At 40.9% G+C, this 23,942-nt stretch overlaps 1 protein-coding gene and 1 pseudogene across 1 annotated transcript in view; one reads left to right on the plus strand and one right to left on the minus strand.

The window, feature by feature from the left end:
- Positions 1–23,942, plus strand: part of LOC124805634 (beta-1,4-glucuronyltransferase 1) — a 118,582-nt gene that overhangs the window by 9,064 nt on the left and 85,576 nt on the right. Inside the window, exon 2 of the mRNA XM_047266202.1 lies at positions 5,453–5,739. Coding sequence (XP_047122158.1) covers positions 5,453–5,739 — 287 coding nt within the window. The remainder of the gene's footprint in view (positions 1–5,452; positions 5,740–23,942) is intronic.
- On the minus strand, positions 21,644–21,761 carry LOC124709357 (annotated as a pseudogene).

The following is a 23,942-nucleotide window of genomic DNA, read 5'->3' on the forward strand; positions in this document are numbered from 1 at the left end:
ATGTGTGCGTCTATCACCATTCTAAATCCGTCCTCATTTTTGTCTCGTAATTACTGTTTTGTCGTATTAGCTTTTACATGTTTCAGTGATTCCTCATTCTTCCATATTGTCTAGTTCCTCTTGTACCTCTTCTTTCTTAGGCAGTCATGTTTGATAAGGAAGTTCACAAAATGATTCATGCAGTACAGTCTCCATTGTATATTTGCTATCATGGACTAAGTTTGGGTTGGTAATCTTTACGAACATATTGAACATAGCAGCGATTACCATGAATTGTAAAAAAATATGATATAAGTCATTATCGCATTTTAAAATTATTGTTTTAGCTGAATATCTTATTTAGTGTCTGAAGTTAATTAGCGATCATACAAACTTTCTTCTCCAGAAGAACTTTAATTATTTTGGCAACGTTATTCTCCTTAAAATTAATAAAAATTTTCCATTGATAATGTGACACTAGGAACACAGGATAGTAGGACATGGATCGTGTTCCAGGTAATAATGACCTGGGGTAACGGCGACTATGAGATTAAAATTAAATTATGCATGAATGTAATATTATCAAAAATCACTCAGAACATTGGGAAACCATTTACAGAGTTAAAAATATAAAGTGATTCATTCTTATATTTGGAGATTCTGCGGTAGCGAAGCATTAGACCGTTGGCTGCAGTTACAATTACAGTGTCTCGTCGCCAGATGAAGATATTCATTATACTTGCTGTGGCAAGTATTCCTCTTGAAACATCATTGTGTCACCAGTATACTGCGGTTCTTGGAACTTGCAGTGTTTCTTGCAAACGCAGTAAATTGCTGCATATATGTATGCTGCGCCAGAACCACAAAACTTGCGCCCTTCCTCACCCATAGCTACTCCACCTCTTATTACTGTTGTTACTGTTGTCAGAGAGCGTTTGCACTTCAAAGATTTCTTATAGCTACTCATACATTTTCAATGGATCAGTGTATTATAAAGCCCCAAACATTGCCCGTGTGTCTACTATACAGATGTTATAAAATTGTTGTTAACTATTTTAGTCAGTATTCCGTTTATAAGATATCCATTTGCCACGTTTATTTTATAATTCTTAGACTATAGTGAAACTGATCATACATGAAATGAAAACTACATTCGTGAAAAGGAATAGAATCAAATATTTCAATAGAAATGCTGTGTTATGGTATTACGTACTATGCTATAGTGTCTCACACACACGATTACCTTCACGATGTTTGCTCGGAAACTGACTCCGTTTACTGACTGCAACAATTCCTGGTCACTGACAAAGCGCGACGCTCGTTTCTAGTTCCTGTCAGGTAGTATCTTTTTAGCATCACAGATTAGAAATATCTCTGGAGTGAGCGTAGCGTTCTTTGTCTATCGTCAACATTAAGCTAGGTACTTCCGTTTTGGTGTTCACAGTAATAAAAGGCAAATGAGTTTTTGAAAACAGCTGCACTTAGTAATTATTATTTATCGGTTTCACTTTTCGCATGAACAGGAGTATTATCAGAAAGTATAGTACAAAAGATAAAAACTGAGATAAGAGAGAAAACTTAAATTAACGTTACGTAAAGTACATATTCTATTTGCAGTATGGTGACTTACGTTTAAAGCTGGCTGACACCACTAAAGATTAAACTGGCTGTGCTATAGTACTTACGTTTAAAACCTGTTTAATTACGGTAGTAAATGATGACACTGACAGCGCCACAGGTTAAATGAACTGTGCAAACAGTGCTTGTAATGTCCATGATACGGTGTATCCAAAGACAATTTACAACTACAGAAAACGTAATTTAAGTTTTAATGTTGTATCTTTGTTCCTTGGTTACCTCATTTGTAGAAAAGTTATTAGATTCCGTATCTGGCAGCTGCATGATATATTACTTCGAAATAAACCTCGATATTCCCCCAATTATGACTCTAGATGGATTTTGCGCGATTGAACAATGCTTTGGATAATTATTTTTTTTAACCGCTGGAAAAAACAATATGCCTCTATAGTTACACTGTCCAGACCCATTAATGAGACCACCGCGTAAGCGGACGTGAATGTGCAGTAACAACACACAGGTGGCACGTGGCAGCACTAGCAGCGGAGAGTATATAAATTTTGTTGGCAGATAAGTAAAAAAGTGCAGTCGTTGTAATGCGGAAACGGAGCGATTTATCTGACGTCAAAATGGACATAATTTTTGGCTTCCGGGTCAAGGGTGAAAGCATTTCCGAAACGGCTAAGTTTGTAAACTATTCGCATGCCGTTGTGTTTACGATATATCACGCGTGGCAAAATGACGCTATCCAAACCGGCACCGAGGCAGCTGTTTTCCCCTTGGTTCATGGACGACAGGGGCAAATGGCGAAAATAATAAAGTACAATTGAGTTTTGTCTTAGTCTGACACGTACACATGGGCGGGGTATACACTGGTTGTTTTCCTGTGTTCTTGTATTTCTTCTTTCTCCCAGAGTTTATCTGCACTGATGGAAAAAAATCGAAACACCAAGAAGGAGTTGTGCGACGTAAACGCAAGTTACTCATGAAAGATGACGTCTTCTGATTGCGAACTAGTCACATAAGAATGGCGCTAGTAGATCTTCTCTGAGGATGCAAATGAGTTTGCTTCAAATACACGTTGTAACGGTCGTGAGCGATAGTTACTTTTGAGGTTGGACGTGGTGAGATGATGTCAATCAAGAATGCCTTTAAGGCGACAAAGACGCCATTATCAACACCTCACTGAGTTTGAACAAGGTCGTGTAATAGGGCACGAGAAGCTGGATGTTTCTTCTGTGATATTGCTACCGACTGTAAATGTACTAACAGCGGTGATCATGAGAATCTACGGTCGCAAGGAGCCCGGACTCCGGTCTGCCACGTGGCTTTGGCTCATCGCACTGCCTCTGCAGCAGCGATTTCAGCAGCAGCTGGATCCACACTGACACAACGAACCATTACAAATCGCTTACTTCAAGCACAGTTCAGAGCCAGGCACCTCGTAGCGAGCATGCCACTGACCCCAGACCACCACAATTTGCAAGCAATAGCTTATGGTAGAGCACGTGAGATCTGTTCCGTTTTCTGTTGAAAGCTGGTTCTGCCTCGGTCCGAGTGATGGGTGTTTGTTGGTTAGAAGGCTGGCAGTTGTGGGCCTGCAGTTCAACCTAGAGATACTGGCCCTACACCTGGAGTTATGGTCTGGGCTGCAATTTCATATGGCAGGGGGAACAGTTTCGTGGTTATTCCACGCACTATGACTGCAAATTTTTAAGTCAATCTGGTGATTCGACCTGTTATGTTGCCATTCACGAACAACATTTCAAGAGGTGTTTTCCAACAGGATAAGGCTCGCTCATATACCGCAGTTGTAACCGAAAATGCTATACAGAGTATCGACATGTTGCCTTGGCCTGATCGCTCACCAAATCTGTCTCCAATCGAGAACATTGGGACTTCATCGGACGACAATTCCAGCGTCATCCAATCGACCAAGTGCAATAGACATGCGACTCCAGCCCACAAACTGACACCCGGCACCTGTACAACACAATGCACGCACGTCTGCACGCTTGCTTTCCAACATTCTAGCGGTTAGCCGGTTATTAATGTAGCAGCATTTCACATTTGCAGTGGCTTATCTCGCGCTTACATTAACTTCTGATCTTGCAATGTTAATCACCTAAATATGATAACTGGACTAATGTATTCTTAAAATTTCGTTACTCCACATTAGTTATTTTTTGGTGCTGCGATTTTTTTCGTCTGTGTATTATGTTTTTTTAGTTCAAGAACGTCATCATCGTCTAGGGCATTCTGTAATTCTGCGTTAATTCCATTCTCACCGGCTGCGTTGTTGTATTTAATGAGCATATAATTTCTTCTGAATCTGGAGCTGTTGGGGAATCATAGTATTATTAAAAGCCAATTCATTTTGGCTGTTTTATGATCACAGTCATTCAATCCATACATGCGATCGTGAAATAATTGACTGCAATCATAATGCAACCAAAGATGCTACATATTTGACGGTGTAATCTGAATTTCAGTCTATGTTTGGAATTTGGGGAAGACGAAATGTACATGTTCCCTTTATCTACTACTAGCTGAGTATGTGGTGTTGCCAGTGTATGTATTTTTTCCAGTTTTCTATTAGTCCATCTCCTCCTTCCCATGGAGCTGTTGAGAAATCATAGTATTATTAAAAGTCAATTCATTTTGGCTGTTTTATGATCACAGTTACTCAATCCATTGATCCGATCGTGAAATAATTGACCGAGATCACAATGCGACCAAGGATACTACATATCCGACGGTGTAATCTGTATTTCAATCTATTTTTGGAAGTTGAGGAAGACGAAATGTACCTGTTCCCTTTATCTACTACTAGCTGAGTATGCGGTGTTGCCCGTGTATGTATTTTTTCCAGTTTTCTATTATTCCATCTCCTCCTTCCCCTTTCCATGTCCATCTCCTTGTGTACCCCCTCTCTGTCCATCTCCTCCACCTCATCCACATCCTCCACCGCCTCTTCTCTGTTCATCTCCTCCTGTCCCTCTCCCTGTCCATCTCCTTCCCCTACTTTTTGTCAATCCGTCTTTCTTCCCCTTCTGTCTGTGCACTCCTCTCCCCTCTAACTCCATCTCCTGCTCCCCCTCTCTTTGTGCATCTCTTTCTCTCCCCACACTCTGTTCATTCGGCCTATCCCTCTCTCTGTCCATCCTCTCCTCCCCACTCTCCACTTCCGCCTCTTTCCTTTCTCCAATAGTCTGCTCCGTGTTTATGTCGTCGTATCTTCTGTACTATGTGTCGTACAATGATAGAATTTTTCTTGAACATTCAGTTTTGTATATCAATATTGTCTGCAAAATATGTCGCGAATACAGTCGCTAGTAAAGTAGTAATAAACTAAAACATCATGTTTCATGTGATAATTTTACTGGATGGTCAGCGAAAAGATAGTAAGCGATTAACTTTTTTCCTCTGATTATTATATGGGGGGCACCACAGAGAAAAAGTTTTCTTAAAGGTTTGAAATTATGTGTAAAGTTTGTTGCAAGTCGGTAAGTGCTGTCATCCTCAAATGATAGATGATTAAAGTATAGACATTCGCTTTTCTTCTCCCAGCCCCAACTCTTTGATAGGTAGGTGGTTCTTACCTCCACGGATATTCTTTCCAGACCTTGAGTGAAATGTGTACGAAGTGTGGTTGCAGTCGGTCTCGTGGTTCATAAGATGTCGAATGTATGTACCTATACATACACACAAAACCATTTTCATAATATGTGTGGATGTACAAGTTATCTTCTGTTCAACAGAGAATTATATTTCAGACAAGTGCTGTTTGGTGAATTCTTGGGGAATAAGGTGTGTTCCTTCAGAAATATACAGTTCTTAGAATAGTCTGTAAGATCGTGTGATATATAAAGGTATTATGGACATTGGTGGTCAGGCTCGCTGCGCCCTGCGGAGCACATTCTCAGTCCAGGAGGACTGCAGCGCTGCTGTTTACCGCGCAGGGTGGCGGAGGAGGCGGCGGCGGTGGCGGAGGCGTCGTGCCCGCCCACTCCCGCGGCGTCGCCGTTCCGGGACCTGCGGCTGGCCCGCTGGGACGCGCGCCGCCTCTACCAGGTGGTGGACTCGCTGGTGCCCGGGGACCGCTTCGCCGAGCTGTCCGCGACCTGGCCCGTCTGCCTCGCCACGCAGAGCTCCCTCGAGAGGCTCAGCTCGCTCGTGCAGGTAATCACTGGACCGCGACCGCAGCAAGCCGGCAGGATTATGTCGCAAAGCGGTAACGACAAGTCAACAGTAGTCAGACTAGGTGGCTGAGTGTGTAATCGTCAAACAGCGGGTCTAAATGCCCCGTCTTCTATCCTCAGTAGGACGTATAATTCTTACTGTCAAATCGATCTTTTCACCTCTGCAAATGATATAGATGTATTTATAAAATGGCAAGCTACACTGTGGTTCAGCGAAGGACTTTGAGCTACACTGATCTACTCAGTCAGGAATTGCACAAATGAGCATTGTAGGTTGTAAGGTGTGTGTGTGTGTGTGTGTGTGTGTGTGTGTGTGTGTGTGTATGTGTTGAAATCGGAACTAATACCTTGTTGTTGTTGTTGTGGTCTTCAGTCCAGAGACTGGTCTGATGCAACTCTCCATGCTACTCTATCCTGTGCAAGCTTCTTCATCTCGCTGTAGCTACTGCACCCTACATCCTTCTGAATCTGATTAGTTTATTCATCTCTTGGTCTCCCTCTACGATTTTTACCCACCACGCTGCCCTCCAATACTAAATTGGCAATCCCTTGATGCCTCAGAACATGTCCTACCAACCGATCCCTTCTTGTAGTCAAGTTGTGCCACAAACTCCTCTTCTCCCCAATTCTATTCAATACCTTCTCATTAGTTATGTGATCTACCTATCTAATCTACATCATTCTTCTGTAGCACCACATTTCGAAGGCTTCTATTCTCTTCTTGTCCAAACTATCTATCGTCAATGTTTCACTTCCACACATGGCTACACTCCATACAAATACTTTCAGAAACGACTTCCTGACAGTTAAATCTATACTCGATGTTAACAAATTTCTCTTCTTCAGAAACGCTTTCCTTGCCATTGGCAGTCTACATTTTATAACTTCTCTACTTCAACCATCATCAGTTATTTTCCTCCACAGATAGCAAAACTCTCTTACTACTTTAAGTGTCTCATTTCCTAATCTAATTCCCTCAGCATCACCCGACTTAATTCCATTACATTCCATTATCCTCGTTTTGCTTTTGTTGGAGTTCATCTTATATCCTCTTTTCAAGACACTGTCCATTCCGTTCAACTGCTCTTCCAAGTCCTTTGCTGTCTCGGCGAACCTCAAAGTTTTTACTTCTTCTCCATGGATTTTAATACCTACTCCGAATTTTTCTTTTGTTTCATTTACTGCTTGCTCAATATACAGATCGAATAACATTGGGGAGAGGCTACAACCATGTCTCACTCCCTTCCCAACCACTGCTTCCCTTTCACGTCCCTCGACTCTTATAACTGTAATCTGGTTTCTGTACAAATTGTAAATAGCCTTTCGCTCCCTGTATTTTACCCCTGCCACCTTCAGAATTTGAAAGAGAGTATTCCAGTCAACTTTGTCAGAAGCTTTCTCTAAGTCTACAAATGCTATAAACGTAGGTTTACCTTTCCTTAATCTATTTTCTAAGATAAATCGTAGAGCCAGTATTGCCTCACGTGTTCCATTATTTCTACGGAATCCAAACTGATCTTCCCCGAGGTCGGCTTCTACCAGTTTTTCCATTCTTCTGTAAAGAATTCGCGTTAGTATTTTGCAGCCGTGACTTGTTAAACTGATAGTTCGGTAATTTTCTCATCTCTCAACACCTGCTTTCATTGGAATTGGAATTATTATATTCTTCTCGAAGTCTGAGGGTATTTCGCCTGTCTCATACATTTTGCTCACCAGATGCTAGAGTTTTGTCAGGGCTGGCTCTCTCAAGGCTGTCAGTAGTTCTATAGGAATGTTGTCTACTCCCAGGGCCTTGTTTCGACCTAGGTCTTTCACTGCTCTGTCAAACTCTTCACGCAGTATCATATCTCCCATTTAATCTTCATCTACATCCTCTTCCATTTCCATAATATTGTCCTCAATTACATCGCCCTTGTATAGACCCTCTATATAATCCTTCCACCTTTCTGCTTTCCCTTCTTTGCGTAGAACTGGGTTTCCATCAATGCACTTGATATTCATGCAAGTGGTTCTCCTTTCTCCAAATGTCTCTTTAATTTTCCTGTAGGCAGATTCTATCTTACCCCTAGTGAGATAAGCCTCTACATCCTTACATTTGTCCTCTAGCCATCCCTTCTTAGCCATTTTGCACTTCCTGAAGATATAATTTATGAGACGTTTGTATTCCTTTTTGCCTGCTTCGTTTACTGCATTTTTATATTTTCTCCTTTCATCAATTTGATTCAATATTTCTTCTGTTGCGCAAAGGTTTCTACTAGCCCTCGTCTTTTTACCTACTTGACCCTCTGCTTCATCCCTCAAAGCTACCCATTCTTCTTCTACTGTATTTCTTTCCTCCATTCCTGTCAATTGTTCCCTTATGCTCTCCCTGAAACTCTGTACAACCTCTGGATCTTTCAGTTTATCCAGGTCCCATCTCCTTAAATTCCCACCTTTTTGCAGTTTCTTCAATTTTAATCTACAGTTCATAACCAATAGATAGATTGTGGTCAGAGTCTACATCTGCCCCTGGAAATGACTTACAATTTAAAACCTGGTTCCTAAATCTCTGTCTTACCATTATATAATCTATCTGATACCTTTTAGTACCTCCAGGGTTCTTCCACGTATATAACCTTGTTTCATGACTCTTGAACCAAGTGTTAGCTATGATCAAGTTATGCTCTGCGCAAAATTCCACCAGGCGGCTTCCTCTTTCATTTCATAGCCCAATCCATATTCACATACTACGTTTCCTTCTGTCCCTTTTCCTACTCTCGCATTCCAGTCAGCCATGACTATTAAATTTTCGTCTGCCTTCACTACCTGAATAATTTCTTTTATCTCATCATACATTTCTTCAATTTCTTCGTCATCTGCAGAGCTAGTTGGCATATAAACTTGTACTACCGTAGTAGGCGTGGGCTTCGTGTCCATCTTGGCCACAATAATCTTCGTCACCTGCAGAGCTAGTTGGCATATAAACTTGTACTACTGTAGTAGGCGTGGGCTTCGTGTCCATCTTGGCCACAATAATGCCTTCACTATGCTGTTTGTAGTAGCTTACCCGTACTCCTATTTTTTTATTCATTCTTAAACCTACTCCTGCATTACCCCTATTGGATTTTGTATTTATGACCCTGTATTCACCTGACCAAAGGTCTTGTTCCTCCTGCCACCGAACTTCACTAATTCCCACTATATCTAACTTCAACCTATCCATTTCCCTTTTTAAATTTTCTAACCTACCTGCCAGATTAAGGGATCTGACATTCCACGCTCCGATCCGTAGAGCGACACCCTCTTCAGTAGACGCCCCCCCTCCCCCCCCCCCCCCCCCCCCGGAGATCCGAGGGGGGACTATTTTACATCCAGAATATTTTACCCAAGAGGATGCCATCGTCATTTAATCATACAGTAAAGCTGCATGCCCTCGGGAAAAATTATGGCTGTAGTTTCCCCTTGCTTTCAGCCGTTCGCAGTACCAGAACGGCAAGGCCATTTTGGTTAGTGTTACAAGGCCAGATCAGTCAATCATTCAGACTGTTGCCCCTGCAACTTCTGAAAAGGCTGCTGCTCATCTTCAGGAACCACATGTAGATACCCCTCCGTTGAGGTTGCACCTACGGTACGGCTATCTGTATCGTTGAGGGACGCAAGCCTCCCCACCAACCACAAGGTCCATGGTTCATGCCTAATACCTTAGGCAATCAAATAAAACCCTGAACTACTAAGCTACGCACTAATATACGAAACCTTTATGTCCAGGAAAACGAATTGTAAACGCAATCCCACCACGAATGTTTAACGATATCGTCACAGACACTCATGAATACACAGTCTAAGGGCAACTGAAATGAATTTTGCATAGCTAACTGTTCAAACATTAAATAATTCCGTAATGATTGATCAAGAAACCGTCAGAAAATTGAACAGTGTGTTTGCTTTCGGCTTTTAGCTTCAAGCAGTGCAATTAAGGATTTTTCTCAGACATACAGGTTGGTCCATTGATAGTGACCGGGCCAAATATCTCTCGAAATATGCATCAAAGGAAAAAACTACTAAGAACGAAACTCGCCTAGCTTGAAGGGGGAAACCATATGGCGGTATGGTTGGCCCGCTAGATGGCGCTGACAAAGGTCAAACGGAGATCAACTGCGTTTTTTTTTATAATAGGAACCCCCATTTTTATTACATATTCGTGTAGTACGTAAAGAAATTTGAATGTTTTAGTTGGACCACTTTTTTCACTTTGTGATAGATGGCGCTGTAATAGTCACAAACGTATAAGTACGCGGTACCACGTAACATTCCGCCAGTGCGGACGGTATTTGCTTCGTGATACATTACCCGTGTTAAAATGGACCGTTTACCAATTGCGGAAAAGGTCGATATCGTGTTGATGTATGGCTGTGGTTCAAATGGCTCTGAGCACTAAGGGGCTTAACATCTGAGGTCATCAGTCCCATAGAACTTGGAACTACTTAAACCTAACTAACCTAAGGACATCACACACATCCATGCCCGAGGCAGGATTCGAGCCTGCGACCGTAGCTGTATGGCTATTGTGACCAAAATGCCCAACGGGCGTGTGCTATGTATGCTGCTCGGTATCATGGACGACATCATCCAAGTGTCCGGGCCGTTCGCCGGATAGTTACGTTATTTAAGGAAACAGGAAGTACTCAGCCACTTGTGAAACGTCAACCACGACCTGCAACAAATGATGATGCTTAGTAGGTGTTTCAACTACTGTCGCGGCTAATCCGCACATCAGTAGCAGACAAACTGCGCGAGAATCGCGAATCTCTACAACGTCGGTTTTGAGAATGCTACATCAACATCGATTGCACCCGTACCATATTTCTATGCACCAGGATTTGCATGACGACGACTTTGAACGTCGCGTACAGTTGTGCCACTGGGCACAGGAAAAATGACGGGACGATGACAGATTTTTTGCACGTGTTCTATTTAGCGACGAAGCGTCATTCACCAACAGCGGTAACGGAAACCGGCATAATATGCACAACTGGGCAACGGAAAATCCACGATGGGTGTGACAAGTGGAACATCAGCGACCTTGGCGGGTTAATGTATGGTGCGGCATTATGGGAGGAAGGGTAATTGGCCCGCATTTTATCGATGGCAATCTAAATGGTGCAATGTATGCCGATTTCCTACGTAATGTTCTACCGATGCTACTACAAGATGTTTCACTGCATGTCAGACGGCGATGTACTTCCAACATGATGGATGTCCGACACATAGTTCGCGTGCGGTTGAAGCGGTATTAAATAGCATATTTCATGACAGGTGGATTGGTCGTCGAAGCACCGTACCATGACCCGCAAGTTCACCGGATCTGACGCCTCCGCATTTCTTTCTGTGGGGAAAGTTGAAGAATATTTGCTATCGTGATCCACCGGGAACGCCTGACAATATGCGTCAGCGCATTGTCAATGCATGTGCGATCATTACGGAAGGCGAACTACTCGCTGTTGAGAGGAATGTTGTTACAGATATTGCCAAATACAATGAGATTGACGGACATCATTTTGAGCATTTATTGCATTAATGTGGTATTTACAGGTAATCACGCTGTAACAGCATGCGTTCTCAGATATGATAAGTTCACAGAGGTACATGTATCACATTGGAACAACCGAAATAAAATGTTCAAATGTACCTATGTTCTGTATTTTAATTAAAAAACCTACCTGTTACCAATTGTTCGTCTAAAATTGTGAGCCATATGTTTGTGACTATTACAGCGCTATCTATCACAAAGCGAAAAAAGCGGTCCAACTAAAACATTCATATTTCATTACGTACTACACGAATATATAATAAAAATGGTGGTTCCTATTTAAAAAAAACGCAGTTGATATCCGTTTGACCTAAGGTAGCGCCATGTAGCAGGGCAACCATAGCGCCATCTGGTTTCCCCCTTCAAGCTAGACAAGTTCTGTTCTTTGCGGTTTTTTCGTTTGACACTTATTTCGTCAGATATTTGGCCCGGTCAGGGTCAATGGACCATCGTGTATAAACATTGGTTTTAGATTTGAAAAAAATACCTAAATCAATAGTTTCTTGAGCCATTAAAATCAGAACAGAAGTTCAGATTTCCCTACTAATATGGTATTTGGAAAGCCCCTTGCTATCATGTATTCCACAGCATATTTCGTTGATCTGTCAGATCATTTCAAATCGGACTCGGAGGGCAGCAATTTTCCGAAATGCAGCGAATTGCCTTCCCCATTTGTAACCTACTTTCATACAAAGAAGTAGTATTTATTGGCAATGGTTTGCAACTGCAGAAAGTAATTCATTCAGTTATATGTTTACGCTCTCAGAAAATTTATGTGCCACAGTCAGCGTCCAAAAGTGTGCACAATACAACGATCTGACAGCATGTAGCGGCGCAAGGTAAAGGCAGCAAATGAAAACACTTCTTTTGAACGAAATACTTTTTTCCAAATTCATCTGGAAACACGATAAAATTAATAACGGGACATATAACTTTATTAGAAGACATTTATTACAAGATACATCAAATTACTTTGTTTCTTTTATTGTTGGAAGTTTGTGATAAGTAGTACATATAAATAAGATTTGATTAATTTTTTATAATTATTTCATATTTATTCTGTTAATGTCAAGTTATGTTTACAAATCACACATGAGTTTTCCCTAAAATTAATGTGAAATGCATAATAAAATATTTCATTTGGCCGCTGTGGTACAGAGTGGAACGTGGAACCTTTCGGATGTTAATGGTTGATGCACAGTACTGATTACCCATACCGATTTTTGATGGACATTTCGTAATATGCTCCAGGTACAGCAAACTTACTGAGTCTATTGGAGGGATCCAAGACCTCACCTCCTCAGTTTGCGCCAATCATACAGCTAGCACCTCATCCTGATAGTAGAATGCTTCCATCACTAGTATGGGGTGGGTGTCATTCTGCTCGGCAACATCAATGTTCTCTGTGCACTCGATGAAAGTCGGTCATTTGTGACTCCAGCCAATGCTTCGTGCAGTGAGTCTCAGCCTTGATCATGCCGTCCACCCAATGGATTGTTACATGGAAATTTACAAGAAAATTTAATCTACTGGCCGCGCATGACACGTCAAAACATACAAGACGTTTACAGAAAGTTAGTGCCATTTCGTTCTGCTGCCTCTGTAGCACTAGTGTCGAAGTTACACGCATTCGCATTCACCTCTCTGGTTCATTATATTTCCACTGACGCCATTATAACTGGATTGTGTTATGTTTACATTTGTTATTGATCGTCCAAAATGTTTAAGCCAATCACTGATTCCGCCAATTGTGAAGCGCATTCTGTAATATGGCTTTTGAATGCAAAGAATGTTAGGCCAGCTGAAATACATCGTCCACTTGAAGAGACTGATGAGGGGATGGAATGGTGAGAAAGTAGGTGAGACAGCTCAGTGATGGGTGATATGACGTTCATGACGAAGCACGGAATGGGTGGCCTTCTACTGACAGTGATTTTTGGATTGAGAAAGTGAATGAGAAAATTCGTATAAACAGACGGTTGTGATGAGTTTCCAAAAATTTAAAAAACTGTTTTGCTTGAGATTGACACAAATCGCTTAAATTTTCATAAATTGTGTTGCTGTTGGTTTCTGAAAATGCTTACGAACCCCACAAAACTAAGGGACTTGGCAGTGATTTGAGGTTTCTTACCTGATACAGTGATGAGGGTGACGAATTCTTAAACAGAACTGTGACTGGTGATGAAACTTCGGTTTATCATTTCAATCCAGAATCGAAACAACAGACACTGAAATGGAGGCACTCACTCCCCTTCCCCCAGTCTAAAAATTCAAAATAACTTCGTCAGCATAAAAAAAAAGTATGCACTGTTTTCTTGGACAGATATGGCAGTCTGCTTGTTGAGTTCCTACCCAGACGTGAAACAGTCAGTGCAGTACGTTATTGTGAAACACTGAGAAAACTTCGGTGCACAATGCAAAACAAAAGGCGTGGAGCGCTCAGTCAGGGCATTTTGTTGCTTCATGACAACGCACGTCCTCGTTCTGCTAGTGTCACCCAAACCTTTATCCAACAATTCGTTAATTCGTTTGGCAGCAGTTCGTTTGCCTGCCGCACAGCCCGATCTCACACCTTATGACTATCACATGTTCCTGAACTTGAAGCGTAATTTTAAAAGAAGGCACTTTGACAGAGATCACGAGGCAAAGAAATGGTGTTCAACAGTGGCTGTCTTAGAGGAACTGAAAGTTGGTTTCCGGCTGTGATAGCTGTCTGAAGAAAAGTTGCAACATTGTAGAAAAATAATGTAAGAAATGCTCTTTCCTGTAAACGTAAAATTTCGGTTTAAAAATGTGTTTATGAGGGGTTTTTTTCCTTTCTTCTTCAAAACGGTACTTACTTTCTGGAGATGCTTCCCACGTATACATGAGTTTCATTAATGTATGTCTTCTTGCAAAAGTTTGATCTCCTATTATAGACACAATTAGTTATTCCATTTTGTTTCAGATTTATCAAGCACTTTAAATTCATAACAATAAAACAAAAGGTTTGGTGTATGAAACCTTAAATAATAACCTAGCCACATGGCAGTATAAAATATACCTCACATCATAGTCAAAATAAAACTAAACAGTATCCATGATTGCGTGGCGCAGAGGTATCATATTACGTAAATACAATAGTAGGAATCGTGTAGAGCTTCAGATCTACTTTGAACTTAAATAACTTTGAAAGGTGAAAGTGTTAGAGCAGTTTGCCTAAATGCCAGGGCAATGACATCATCATCATCATCATCATCATCATCATAATCATCATCAACGATGTTGAACACATGGTCAGTATGAAAGTTGTGGGAAATCAAAAAATCCAATACGGTGGGCAGCAGGAAATTTAAAACTCAAAGATGACACTAGCAGGAAATTAAAAAACGTAATGTGTCAGAAAATTAATATATATAATTCAAAACGTGCAAGGTGATGGCATTTTGTAATTTTATTTTGGTGTCAAAAATTGTATCTTCGAGATACTGATCTTTTTCTTAGGCCATGTTTCATCTCTGTCTTGTATCACCACCGTCCTTGGTCTTGTTGTGTTGAAAGCAAATATTTCGCAGTTAATGGATTATAAAGTTGCTCTTGGGTATTACGAAAATTTGTATTTTATGTTATGTAATACATTACTGTTGTCTAAAAAGCACATCGTTTTTAGTATGGTTTGTTGTTCAAAGGTAGTAGTTTAAGGCTGTTCAGGGTAATAGCATTGCAGCACTTTATTAGAGAGACCACAGTCATGCTTCAGCTTGACGATGTGGGTTTGTGTGTACGTGTGTCTGTGTGTGTGTGTGTGTAAAAATTATTGTGATACTTGATGTAAACAATGATTTTTTGTGTTGCTGGGGATTTTTTGCAGATGTTTTAGACCTGGAAAGAACACTGTGACATTTAACAAGCGTCATAGAACAATTTAGACTTGAGAATAAATTAATTTAAGGCACATTTGTATCTTACATCGTCTATGGTACAGAAACAGAACTAACCACATACTCAAGTGACGTTATACGTAATTTTTACGATAAATACTTATGAATATGGCACAAAAAAGGTTTACAGTGTCTCCATACTTTTGAGCATGGTCAATAATTTTGATCATTGACAAGATGACTATGTTCTGATTGGCTGTGTTATTTTACTGACATGTAAAGTACTTTTCGATGTGGAAATAAAGCAATATACACCTTTCACAAATTGTTTTGGATCAATGCTTATGAACATGGCACAAAAATTTGAAAATGTTTTCATACATGGCGCGGAAATTTCAAAATGTTTTCATACTTGGCATGGCCAGTACTTTTGAGCACGGCCAAGATGGCTGCTATGGGCTTACAATGTGATTAGCTGTGTCAGTTTAATGACCTGTTAGGTACCAGGCTCTGATTGGTGGAGAGAGGAGGGGAGGGCAGGCAGACAAGAGGGGCTGCAACTTGTCTTGGATATTTTTGATTTTTTGAAAAATTTTCTGACTTATCCTGCATCTTGTTTTTGGATTTCCCATCAATACCATCTTTGATTTTTAAATTTCGAAGTATGTGCCAATTTAATGATGTTATGTATTCAAGGTCAGTGTTGGCATCATGCCCATGGAGTGCACTAACACTTTTACTTTTAAGGTCATTTAAGTGCAAATTGGATCATAAGACCTATTATATTTGTATTAACAACAAATAAAATTCATGGTACAAGTATCCAATCAAGGGTCCATGAACTCATTAGTTATCTTTCTCTCCACTGCACATGATTATTAGCGCCACATAAAATCTACGTTAACCCACAACTCCTAGCTCAGTTCAACATAAGTACCAAGTTTCATTACTCGTATCTGTTTATGACATTATCTACAACACTTTTACTTCAATTTTTAGGCATCTCTTTTACAATTTCAACTTTATCTGTAGAATAACTTAAAAAAATAAAGTATACAATACATCATCACAAACATATAAAAAATATGGTAGCATATATTGAGATTCTCAGTCCACTTAGATGTGTAGATACAACCATGCAGACAACATCAGGTAGTAAATAAGTACTACAAGTACTTGGTACAAGTATCCAAGACACAGAGAAAAAAACAGCTAAAACACTGAAGTGGGTACATATTAAGGTACTAATCGTCACAATATCTGCACTTATGTCCCTTAACACCAGATATATCATTCAGTCATTCTACTCTTATACTACACTGATTAGTTTCTTCATGAGCATCATCTTTAATTTTCTGTTCATACTGCTTTATTTTTCGTGATTTTAACACTTTCTCCATTTATCTTCTTGTTCTTCCATCTCATTTTGTAATTCAAAACTCTCACATAATGTAAGATGTAGATCTGTACAGCTTTTTTCCGTGAATCTCTTGATGTTGCAGATGTGATGATTTCCGTGAGATCTCTTACGCCTAAGAATCTCGGTTGCAACTGAGCTTGGGTGAAATACATGTTTCACCATATATGGTCCTAAGTGTACTGGAAAGAACATATGTATAAGTGAGTGCCCGTTTGCTGTATCGTATATGCGACATGACATTTTTAGCACCGTCTCCTCTACTCTGAATGACTTCATGGACCCCTCTTTCCTATGTCATTTGTCTTGCCCCCCATAAACCCTTCGTGATGTTTTCCAAACCTAATTTTGCTTCAACACCACATCTCTGTCTGTCAGAAGCGGGTAGTGGTACATTCTTCCACATCTCGTCCGGTGGAAGCCGATTTCTCAGAACTAATACAGGTGCTGAGGATGTAGAATCGTTTGACAATTCATTTATGATTTTTTGAAATGGGTGTATGTATGAATTCCACGATTTGTGACGCCTCTGGCAATAAAGTCTACATAATTTACCAAGCTCGTTCATGACACACTCAGATGGAGTAGATGTTCCATGGTATAATGAAATGTAAATTGACTTTATTCTTATACTGCGCAAAGCAAGCTACAAGCTACTGATCTGAATTGTGGACCACTATCTAAGATAACTTTTTGAGCATGAGCAGTTTTATAAAGAAAGCGATTCAGAAATACTTGTAAAACAGACTGACTCTCCTCAATAGCTTGAGTGACACATATTTGGAAACCAACTCAGCAACAACAAAGACTGACGTTGCCTTTTTCTTGGAAGAGAATAAAAAAAATGTATGGCAGCAAACTCTCTGAATCTCGGTGGAATGATAGGAAGTAAAGGCATTGTCGACAGTTTCACTTTTTAATAAGGTCTGCATGAAGCCGAATCTTTATGGATACAGTTGTCCATGTTCAGAAACCAACATGTCTCATACAGTTTGTGAATACATTTCCTTCACCGAAAGTGTGCCTAACTCAAATGCATGTGCCAAATCAATTTGATTAATTTGTTAGGAGTACAAATAACCCAGTGTCAATTATTTTCATTTCTGTCCAAAACAAAATACCATCTATAACCAAGTAAATGTATTTAATTGTAACATTATCTTTTTCCCTCAACTTCATAGGCACCTCTCTCAATGATGGATCTTTATCTGGATTTTTTGTGCATTACGCTGAAGTGAACACACACGGAAATAATCAGATGCTACATTTGACACTGAAATTGTTTTCCTTATGTGCATCCTCGGTCTTATTACTCAACCCTAGAGGAGATCATGAAAGAGCATCAGCAATGACATTATCTTTACCAGAAGTGTAAATCAGCGAGAAGCTGAACCCTTGTAAATAAACACCCACCTGGCTAAACAACGGAAGTCAACTTTGCACTCATCAAAACTTCTAGACTGTATAGACCTTGGTACCCGACCAAATAAATAACGTCTGAACTTCGCAAATGCCCACACAACAGCCAGGGCTTTAAGCTCAGAGACTGAATAGTTGTGTTCACACTTAATTAGCAGCTGGCTCGTAAAAGCAACAGTATTGCACTTCATAACTCCATGTAATGCATATTATTGGAAGAGCTCAGCATCAAGATTGATCTTAGAACTGTTTGATCTTAGACAAAAATCTATATTCAAAACAGAATGTGACAGGTGAGGAGGCTTCAGAAGAATCTATTTCACATCCTCAAACACTGCCTGTGCAATCCGAAGAAGCGTTTTAGCCATCAGAGCATACAGTCATGGTGTAGCCAAAATGTTATTATTCATAAATACTTTATGAAAGTTAATTAAATCCAAGAATACACGAATCTGTTTTCTCGTTTCTGGAGCAGGAGAATAGTGAATCGCCTCAATTTGATCTGGATTAGATGGAATCTTCGATGCAGTCACAATGTGTCCAAGAAATTTCGCCTGACTTCTACGAAACTCTGACTATTCGAGGTTCACAGTGACACCATACTCTCTGAAGACACTCAACAATCTGTCTAAAACCTCAGCGTGTTTTATTCAGCTCTGCTTGGCAATCAACACATTGTCAACACATTCTCAAATCCGCTGGAAGAAGACTATTAAAATGGAACTCTCGATCCAAAGGGCTACTTGCGAAATAGATAACAAAAGCCATAACAAACAAATGCTTCCTAGTTTTCGACATGAGGGGTGCAACTCTGTTTGCCGATACCTTGTCTAAATCAATGAGAAACAGGACTCTAACACCGCGAAATCTTCGAAAAAGCTCATTTAACTCGATGATCTATCTGTTTCTTTTTCATTTACTTAGAATTCAACGCCAACCTACTACGATCTACTTTCTTAAGAACCATCAAAATGGGTTGTTATATGAGCTGGCAGCAGGCTCGATCACATATTTCAGTAACATTTTCTGAATCTCACTCTCTATGAAACAGTGGTATGGGATACGGTCTGATAAAAAACCTTTTTTGCTCCTTAATCTTGAATTGGTGTGAAAATCCTTAACTGTGAAAAGATTTCAGGAACATGTAAAGAATAATGTCACAGCAAACAAAGTAAATTTACTGTCACTATCTTGTCTGTCTCCTCAGTGCATTCAACCTGGTTCCATATTGCTTCTGAAGTATAACAATCTCATTGGAAATTTATTTGCACGAGCACTACCCTCACTCACAACAAGCTTTGACTGAAAAGACCGAGCGAGGTGGTCAGGGGTTAACGAACGAGACTAGCATTGGGAAAGATGACAGTTCAAATCTCCATCAAGTCTTCCAGATTTAGTTTTTCCATGATCTTCCTAAACCGCTCCAGGCAAATGCCAGGATGGTTCCCCTGCAACGCGCACTGCCGATTCCCTTCCCCCTCCTTTCGTAATACGAGTCTGTGTTTAGTCTCTAATGACTGATGTCGACAGGACTTTAAAATCTAATCTTTTATTCTTCTGTTTTCGACCAAAAGACAAATAAGATCTGGTGAGAAAATTAAGACAGTGGTTTGAACTCTTCTTCTTAAACGCATATTCATCAAAACTCAACTTCAACATAGAAGTACTGCGCTTCAAACTAACTGGACTATAGCCGAAGTCCATCACTTAGTGATGGGAATAACTGAACGCAAACAGATGGCTCAGTCGGTTGTTGGAAAAAGATCGGCTCATTCAGGTGTACTTTTATGTTTCGGTTGAAGACAGTCGATGAAGTCCGTTTTAGTTTTTCATATTGACTGAATGATTCATCGTTTCTTTTCAGGTGAACCAATCTGTAGTATGTCAGCTGAACCATTTATTCGTTCTCTCAAGTGAAAACACTCTCTCATGCTTTAGTTGACGAGCTATGCATTCACTCCTCTGAGTGAAATCAGTCTACATCTACATTACATCTACATCCATACTCCGCAAGCTACCTGACGGTATGTGGTGGAGGGTACCTTGAGTACCTCATCGGTTCTCCCTTCCATTACAGTCTTGTATTGTTCGTGGAAAGAAAGGTTTTCGGTATACGTCTGTGTGGGCTCTAATCTCTCTGATTTTATCCTCATGGTCTCTTCGCGAGATATACGTAGGAGGGAGCAATATACTGCTTGACTCCTCGATGAAGGAATGTTCTCGAAACTTAATCCAAAGCCCGTACCGAGCTACTGAGCGTCTCTCTTGCAGAGTCTTCCACTGGAGTTTATCTGTTATCTCCGTAACGCTTTCGCGATTACTAAATGATCCTCTAACGAAGCTCGCTGCTCTCCGTTGGATCTTCTCTATGTCCTCTATCAAACGCATCTGGTACGGATCCCACACCGGTGAACAGTATTCAAGCAGTGGGCGAACAAGTGTACTGTAACCTACTTCCTTTGTTTTCGGATTGCATTTCCATAGAATTCTTCCGATGAATCTCAGTCTGGCATCTGCTTTATCGACGATTAATTTTATATGGTCATTCCATTTTAAATCACTCCTAATGCCTACTCCCAGATAATGTATGGAATTAACTGCTTCCAGTTGCTGACCTGCTGTATTGTAGCTAAATGATAAAGGATATTTCTTTCTGTGTATTCGCAGCACATTACACTTGTCTACATTGAGATTCAATTGCTGTTCCCTGCACCATGCGTCAATTCGTTGCAGATCCTCCTGCATTTCAGTGCAATTTTCCATTGTTGCAACCTCTCGATATACTACAGCATCATCCGCAGAAAGCCTCAGTGAACTTCCGATGTTATCCACAAGGTCATTTATATATATTGTGAATAGCAACGGTCCTACGACACTCCCCTGCGGCACACCTGAATTCACTCTCACTTCGGAAGACTTCTCTCCATTGAGAATGACATGCTGCGTTCCGTTATCTAGGAACTCTTCAATCCAATCACACAATTGGCTTGATAGTCCATATACTCTTACTCTGTTCATTAAACGACTGTGGGGAACTGTATCAAACACCTTGCGGAAGTCAAGAAACACGACATCTACCTGTGAACCCGTGTCTATGGCCCTCTGAGTCTTGTGGACGAATAGCGCGAGCTGGGTTTCACACTATCGTCTTTTTCGAAACCCATGCTGATTCCTACAGAATAGATTACTAGTCTCCATAAAAGTCATTATACTCGAACACAATACATGTTTCAAAATTTTACAACTGATCTACGTTAGAGATATAGGTCTATAGTTCTGCACATCTGTTCGACATCCCTTCTTGAAAACGGGGATGACCTGTGCCTTTTCCAAACTTTTGGAACGCTACACTTTTCTAGAGACCTACGGTACACCGCTCCAAGAAGGGGGGCAAGTACTTTCATTGTTTGAACTATACCAAACTAAACTAAACTCAGTCCGAACAGGCCTTGGAGGCCCAACGGTACCGACCGGCCGCCGTGTCATCCTCAGCCTACTGGCGGCACTAAATGCAGATATGCATGTGGTCGGCACACCGCTCTCCTGGTCGTATGTCAGTTTACGAGACCGGAGCCGCTACTTCTCGATCGAGTAGCTCCTCAGTTTGCCTAACAAGGACTGCCAACAGCACTCGGCAGACCGGATGGTCACCAATCTAAGTGCTAGCCCAGCCCGACAGCGCTTAACTTCTGTGATCTAACGGGAACCGGTGTTACCACTGCGGCAAGGCCGTTGGCTGTTTGAACTATAACCGTACTGATATGTAACTGGGGTATGTATACCACCAGAGTTACCCTTAACCCAAGGGGTATGCAGGGACATTTCGTGGGTACAACAGATTTAAAATAAGGATTATATATGTTCATTTAATTATTAGTTAATACACTAATTGCTCTTTACATAATTAAAAACTGATTAATATATTGCCTTGGTTTGAGTTGTTCCGAATGCAATTAACACATAACAAAGCTGATGTATCATTGAGGGTACAAAATTGAGTATAAAAGTTCCCTTACGGATACTTGAGGAAGAAAGGAGGATACTTGAGGGAGAAAGGAACATGTTGGGATTTTAGCGCCTATTACATTATTTTTACGGAAATAATGATACGATGTCAACTAATTAAAAATGATTTGAATCTAACCCTTAAACACTTATTCAGCCACTTATTTGTGTGGAAGGTAAACACACTGCCTGACAAAAACGTGAAGCACCCAGAAGACCTTGCTGGATGTTAACGTAACTTCGTACATGTAAAAATTACTGGTGGGTACGTAAATGATTAGGGTTGGAATTCTCAGTGATGAGTAAAACGGCCTCTAGAGTGCATTACTATTGCTTGTGTTCAGTGCTGTTACCAGGCCTGGTGGAATGTACAAGGGCATGAAGAGCGTCAGATGTTTTGTGATGAAAAACACAGAGATACCGAGTACTTGTGAGGCAGTGTTATCAGCACCTGACAGAGTTTGAAATGGACCTCGTTGTGGATCTGCATTTGGCCGGTTGAATCGTGCGATATCCAGATATTAGGGCATTTTGATATGACAATGACTTGATGTTGGACCGCATTGGAACATGAGGCCAGCTTCCGATCGACTACTTCTGACCATCAGAAAGGAGGATCACTGTATTGTGTATGAAGCACGTCTTAACGTCTTACACATCGATACCTGCCATATGAGAGAAAGTAATAGACTTCCTGCAATATTCAGTGTCGTCCTGTACCATTGGTCGGAGACTAGCAGCAGGCATCCAATGCATAGTCTGCTATTAACACCGCAACACAAACAGCCTAGTAATACGTAAGGTCTTCTTTTTTTTTTTAGTAAAAAACGGTTTTGAAGATTCTTAAATATTACGAAAAACGGCTGTATTTGGACTGCTGCTGTAACCAGGAAGCATAGATTGCGGTTGAATAGTGTAGCATTGTGTTCAGCGATGGATCGCGGTTCTGCGATACCACAGATGAAAATCGTCGGTGCCTATGGCGGCGACTTTGTAAGTGCCCTCATCCTTCCAGTGTTTTGGAGAGGTACAGAGCTGTTACTCCTGGCGACTTCAGGTCACGGTTGGTTGACTGAGGGAAATTGATGGCACAGTAACACATCACTGACATCCTGGACCCTCATGTGTTATCTCTCATGTGATAGCATCATTCTGCCATTTTTCAACAGGAAAATGTTCGTCCACACATGCGACATGTCTCTATATATGTTCGCGCGGTGCTGAGGTACTGCTGTGGTCAGGAAGATACTCGATCTGTACCAAACAGAACATGTGTGAGGCTAGTTTGGACGTCAACTATGTCCTAGAGCCAGTATCCAGGTTATCGGGGACAGGTTACAACACTTGCTTGTGAGCTTGCCTCAGGATACGACAGGCCTTTAAACGACTCAGTACATTTATCCAGGCCAGTGGAGGTGCAACGTCATACTGATAAGTGGGATCCTACTGCCTAGTTTTTTGTAAATTTCACTCGATATTGAAATCACCGAAATATCAGATACCCTCTCGTACCCTCCTGCCCTTTTGGATGCTTCACTTCTTTTGTCAGGTAGTGCATATCCTGCGGAAAAATACGTTACTGGCTACCTACGTACAAATCACACCAATGCTCACAAACCTGTTTTTCATCTGACAACCTATGAAGAGCAATTTCTTTACTATTTCACAAGCGTGAAGAAATACTGTTCACACGCCTCTGAACCACTGGGAGCGGCAACTGCAGCAACCCGATCATCCATGCGTTCAGTTCTAAGAGGAAACTTTCTATCGTTTTGGCGTTGTAAAATCTTCTGGCTGCCGCCTGTTATCGCCTACGACACTATTCTTGTGTCATAAACGGTAGCACGTAACTATGCCATGTATTACTACCTGGTAGCTGTGAACAGTTTAGTGCTACTCGGCTGTTAATGGCG

Source organism: Schistocerca piceifrons, chromosome 7 (assembly GCF_021461385.2).
Source record: "Schistocerca piceifrons isolate TAMUIC-IGC-003096 chromosome 7, iqSchPice1.1, whole genome shotgun sequence".
NCBI lineage: Eukaryota > Metazoa > Arthropoda > Insecta > Orthoptera > Acrididae > Schistocerca > Schistocerca piceifrons.